Here is a 6,000-nt window from a genome sequence, read left to right on the forward strand (position 1 = left end):
CTAATTGTTGCAGATCTAGAAAAATGCCTATCACTCTTTCTCAGAGCACAAGGTGATGTCTTCAAATTGCTGTTTTTTCAGACCAAGAGTCCAAAACCCAAAGGCATTTAATTTGCAATTATATAAAACGGAGAAGCTGGAAAAAGGAGAATGTTTTTGCTTTAGAAATAGCTATGATTAAGTACTTTTGTCATTGATGATTTTTCTGTCAATCGAATAACCATATCAGTACTAGTGAGAGGAGCTGCAACAATTAGTCGATTTTTATCAATCAAAAGAAAATGAATCATCAACTACTTCGATGATTGATTAATCATTTTAGTCATTTTTCAAACAAAAATGCCAAAATTCTCTGGTTTCAGCTCCTCAGATTTGAAGATTTGCTGCTTTTATGTATCATATGTGACAGTAAGCGGAATATCACACATTTTTCACTATTTTCTGACAACTCATAATCTAAACAATTAATCAATTAATCAAGAAAATAATTAGCAGATTAATCGATAATGAAAATATTGCATATTGCATTTTGCATATTGCAACAACCACCTGCCCCACCTGCTTGGAAAATTAAGACCAGTGGTCAAAACAGCCATTATTGCCTTGAGGATGCCCGTCATACATATGAACATACGTGCACATCATTCACTACCACAAACATGTAAAATATAGAAGATTTGTGTGACAGCCATGATGTCGAAGTCACTAGAAGACGAGAGAGCTGTGCAGCAGGAGTGCGGGAGGGGGAGGCTAAGGATTGGAAGGCAGGAAGAGCGAGGACGAAGAAACACTCCTGGCATGAGGTCTCCCAATTAGTTCTGTCTCCATGGTAACCTAGGCCATCCCACTGTCCGCTAAATGCTATATGGTGGATGGCTAAAGGGATGTGTGATGCTGACAGCGGTGCCGGGTCGGGTGTGAGGTCAGGCCAGTGACAAACGGTGGCCGTGCAGCAAGGCCACTCTGCTGTTTTTGGCTGATGCATTTGTATCATTAAAAAAATCAATCGCTGAGGCAACGCTGAAAGCCATCTTTGGCGTCGAAAGGGGAAAAAAAAAAGACATACAGTACTTAAAAGTGCTATTGATTAAGAATGCAGATTTGCTCTGTGAATGAACTGAAGCAAATCTGACGACACACACAACTAAGCAGGGGGAAATGAAAGCATTTGCAGTATTGGCCCATAACAAGGTAGCTGAGTTCATTAAGCAGCTGTTTCGTTTTTGTAATGGACATCATTACTGTGCTCTGTATATTGGCGCTTGTATTGACCAAAGGCTTATTTGACAGTATTAAGGGAGGGTGTTCTGTAGAGTTGATATATTAAATAATTTGTGAAACAGCATTTTTCTTTTGCCTCTTCCAATAACGCAAAGACAAGTTTTATTTTTATACAAGGCTGTATATTGTCACAGTTCTTCATATTTATAAAGCACTACTGACAGGAAACTATTTCCTCTTTTATAATGCACAAGACACAAGAATACATACTTTACACACTCACACATACACAAACAGAGCATGTTCAATATAATGGCAGGCAATAGATTGTACACGCTTCATTTCAACTCCCTATGTATAGTACCTGTGAAGGCCATCTCTAATCAATGCAAATCCATTAACACAGGCAGCCAGGTGTCAAACATGTAACAACCACTGATTTTCAGCCTCTTAGCCTAGTTCCAATTAAAGTCTCTCAACATGAGCCAACAACCAAATCCATAATGGATCTATATGGTTATTGTGTTTTGCCAAACACACCAACTGAGCCCATCAAGGCTTTAACACAGTCAGCCAGGTAAGGTTTTTCTGTGTTTCTGGAATTTGTCTCAAATCTCCAGACTCTCCAGCTTCACGGTCCAAATGCAGCTCAGAACAGCTGTTCAAGCTCAAGCTCAAGCTCTCAGCTCCATCTCCAATAAACTGGCTGCACTTCTTGGGAGGGGGCTTAGCTCTGACTTGTGGAGGTACATACTAAATAGTGAGTCATTGGCAGCCATAAGAAATCAATATCAAACATAATCAGTATGCATGTCTTGCACTGTTTGTGAAGGCTGCTGGTCCATACACACCTACTGAACACAGCAGTGAAGGTGTGAATGAAAAATACATGTCTACACTCAGGGACCTGGTGTTTGAAATCTGAGGTATAAATTTGGAGATATGTATCCAGAAAAGTAACCGAATGTGTGTGTGTGTGTGTGTTTATTAAAGTGTGTGCATGTAAGGGATGAGATGTATATGATGGGTCAGCATGGTTCTGGGCCTTACCTTCGCTGCAGTCGTTGCCTTGGTAACCCGTGTCAGAGCAGTCGCAGACGGCCTGGTCGTTGACCACGCTGCACACCCCTCCATTTTGGCACTGGTGGTCCGGCCCACATCCAGCTGTTACTGTGACGCCCTCTGAGCTGTCCAGCGTCACCAGTGAGCCGTTGATGCTCACCGCCGTGATCCAGCCACGGAAGGCGGGGTGTTCCCGCACCGAAGGGGAGGTGAGGCGCAGGGGTGAGGAGTGGAGCTCTGGCGTCACCCCGCCCATAAAGGTGTGGCTGAATACTGTCATGTCTCTTCTCTTGCTCTTCACCTCCGCCCATCCCTCCAGTCGCCCGTCCACCTCCAACGAGGTGTTCCTCCAGTCCCGCTTGACACGCACTGCGTGCCAGTGCCCATCGCTCACCGCCACGCCTGACTGCAGCTCGGCCGGCTCAGCACAGAAGATAGAGAAGCGCAGGCGGAGGTGGCCATGGAGGAGGAGCAGCTCCAGGAAGTCGCAGAAGCCCTCGTCATCCAGGTAGAGCAGTAGGCCCTCCTGGCTGTGAGTCCGCAGGCTGAAGCTCAGCACACTCTCGCAGCAGGCGTTCCACACTGGAAACCGCCCCCACTGACTGGACACGCCTCCAAACTCCAGGACCTCCCCTTGGGCCTGGCCCCCCACGCTGCACAGGCACAGCCCCAGGAAGAGCAGGGGGGCCGCCGCCCAAACACACACCGCCATCACACTCATACACACACTCGCGCTCACACTCACACACACAGGAGATAGAGGCTAGAGCAGGGGTGTTCCTGCTAGCCTACAGCTCATTGTGACAACTGTAGGGCACTTCGAAGAACACTTTCTAGGTGTCTCAGGTGCACCCTGCTTTCTTGGTTGTGCTCTTTACAAGGGGAGGCCTCTATAAGATACAGCTCCAGTAGGGGAGGGGTCAAACAGAAGCTCCCTCCGTCCTTTTTAGCACACTTGATGCATCTTCTTTTGCCTCGGCCTGGTGTTTGTGTCTTCTCTGAGATGTTCTAATGTCTTTCCCATTCAGTCTTTCATTCTTCACTTCTGACATATGAGATTCCAGGTGTGTGTGTTTGTGTGTACATCTGTGTGAGTGTTAGATACGTGACGAATAGGATGTGAACTCCATCTTTGTGGCCTAGATAGGGCCTTCTCCCCCATGCAGGCAACTCCCCACGGAGTGTTAGTGTGTGTGTGTGTGTGTATGTGTGCGTGTGTGTGTGTGTGTGTGTGTGTGTGTGTGTGTATGTGTGTGGCTCACACACTGGTAATGGAGAGAAATGACACCGTCATAGCAGAATTTTCTCCCCCTCCTCCTTGTCTTAGTAGGGCAAGACTTAAAGTGTGTGTGGGCAAATATGTGTGTGTGTGTGTGTGTATGTGTGTGTGTGTGTGTGTGTGTGTGTATATGTGTGCGCGCGAGTGAGGTATGTGTGTCTCTCACTGCCGCGTCATCACTCTCTCCAGCGACCTACAGAGAGAACAGAGACGGCACAATCAACCAGGGTCACACACACACACAACACACACACACGTAAACATGCACGCACAAACTCTCAGCACACACACACACACACACACACACACACACACACACACACACACACACACACAAACACACACACACACAGAGCATACACAAGCCCAGCCTGGTATTACTCTCAAATTACTCTCTCTCGTACATTTTGTGCACACACACACACACATAAACACATCACATTGTCACATTACACATTTTAAAAGGCCTAAATTAAGCCTCTATTCACATACTGAACATACATAATAAAAACTAGATTTATTTTACTTCACACAACCCACACAACAACGACTCAAGCTTATAGGCACGCGCATACACATACACATAGACATACACAAAAAGCAGCTCCTCAACAGAGCTCCCATCATGCCGCAGGAGATTTTTATAAGGTGGCATACCTGCGACTACCTTAAACGCCATTAAGCATATTTTTAAATCACCTCTGAAACTTAACAGTATGCTGAAAGAAACGCCGTCACCAATGGCTTTTGTCTTTTTTTTGTGTCATTTTCTTCTTAAGGGGAATCAATAACGGTAAACGGTGGCCACCTCGCGCCACCGTCAAGGATGCTGTGAGCTACATCACAAAGAGCGGGAGCAGCACCGCGCGCTGCGGCGGATGACTCAAACCGCCTCGCTTTATCGAATTAACGGCTTCCGAGCTCATTTCTAACAAGTGAACACACTGACACACACACACACACACACACACTCACACACACACACACACACACACACACACACACACAACACATTGGGTTCAATTAAACACACACATCGGGCTACACTTTCCTCTCCGCGTCTCGGGTCCTTTGAAAGGCGAAAAGCGGCGGACATCACAGTTATTGATAGACGGGGTGAATGAATGCGGTTGAAATATCGATTGTCGATTCGCAGCCATAGCCTACCTCCTCTCCATTTTTCTCTCTCTGCGCGCCCGTTACACCGGGGTTCAGTTATCACCTGCGCCCTAGCACTTAACAGCTTAGCTAACCGGTAACACGGTAATTACTTTTTTTTTTCCACACTCGTTTTTTATTGACATCACTACCTGTACCGGTGATGTGACAGCCTCGCCCCGGTAAATAAAAAACCCCAACAAAAAACAAGCCCACAGCGGCTTTTTCCTCAATGCAGACACATATAGCTTACAGCATAAGGCTAGAAAACCGACCGACCTACCTCTCGCGCATCCTGTGGTTCCGTGGCAACAGTGCCGCGCGCGCCTCATCGATTTCCCTTCTCATTTGAGGAGAATCTCATAGCCGCGAGAGAGAGGAGAGAGCAGCCGCGCACCTGGTGGTAGGTCTACCGGGCAGTTATAAAATTATCACGGGCTCGCCTCCGGGCTACAAGGTGCTATTGGTCTTCCCCTCTCTCGCGCTCTCTCTCTCTCTCTCTTTAGCTCTCCGTCCCTCTCTCGCGCTCGCTGTCTCTGTCTGACTCAATGTCTCTCTCTCTCTCTTCTCTCTCTCCGTTTCTCTTGAAGAGGAAAAGGTGCAGTCTGATGCTCTCCGCGAGACTCGGCAGAGGGAAAGTCACGTGGTTGCCAAAGAGAGAGAGAGAGAGAGCAAGTGTGTGTGCGTGTGTGTGTGTGTGTGTATGTGTGAGTTAGAGAGGAGAGGAGGATGGGCGGGGCCGCGCGCTGCTGCAGCACCTTGGACAGCGCGCACTCAACCGCCAGCACGAAACAGAAACGCAATTACCGGAGGCAGAAAATACGGGCGAGAACCGCGGTAGATCCGAATGATTAAATCCGTGAGTGACAGACGATGGCCTTTACCTCTCTCGCGCCACAGGAGCGAGTGTAGGGAGACAGCGATTCAGTGAACTGTGGGGGGGAAGGACGGAATGAAAAGGAAACAGCGACAGGCCGCCTCAATTTACATATCTCTCTCACTCTATTCCCCCCCCCCAAATACACACACACACACACACATATGCTGCACGGTTACGCTCACTTATACAAAACACATACTTAATACCTGTGAGCGAGATTCGAGAGTCACACTTAGGGACAAATGTATACGGACACCCCTGTCCTCATACTTTTAAGTACTATTTTTCATGGTTCGAGCAAGGCCTCTTAGTTCCAATTAAGAGAAAATCTTAATGTCGCATGATTTTTAGACAGTAGTGTGTTTCCAACTTTGTGGCAACAGATTAAAGGACAGGTTCA

At 47.1% G+C, this 6,000-nt stretch overlaps 1 protein-coding gene across 8 annotated transcripts in view; it reads right to left on the bottom strand.

Moving 5' to 3' along the window:
- The window catches only part of nrxn1a (neurexin 1a), a 62,055-nt gene extending 56,661 nt beyond the window's left edge, over positions 1–5,394 (bottom strand). For 4 of the 8 annotated variants that reach the window (XM_042396777.1, XM_042396781.1, XM_042396780.1 and 1 more), the window contains exons 1-2: positions 5,004–5,394; positions 2,272–3,755 (exon numbers count right to left, since the gene is read on the bottom strand). In XM_042396777.1, the coding sequence (XP_042252711.1) occupies positions 2,272–3,004 (733 nt within the window). In that variant the 5' untranslated portion in view covers positions 3,005–3,755; positions 5,004–5,394. Of the gene's footprint in view, positions 1–2,271; positions 3,756–4,729; positions 4,779–5,003 lie in introns of those variants that run through there. The other 4 variants (XM_042396778.1, XM_042396776.1, XM_042396775.1 and 1 more) reach the window with 2 other exon arrangements.
- Positions 5,395–6,000: the final 606 nt, after the last annotated feature.

The sequence above is a fragment of the Thunnus maccoyii genome, chromosome 20, assembly GCF_910596095.1.
Source record: "Thunnus maccoyii chromosome 20, fThuMac1.1, whole genome shotgun sequence".
NCBI classification, from domain to species: Eukaryota; Metazoa; Chordata; class Actinopteri; order Scombriformes; family Scombridae; genus Thunnus; species Thunnus maccoyii.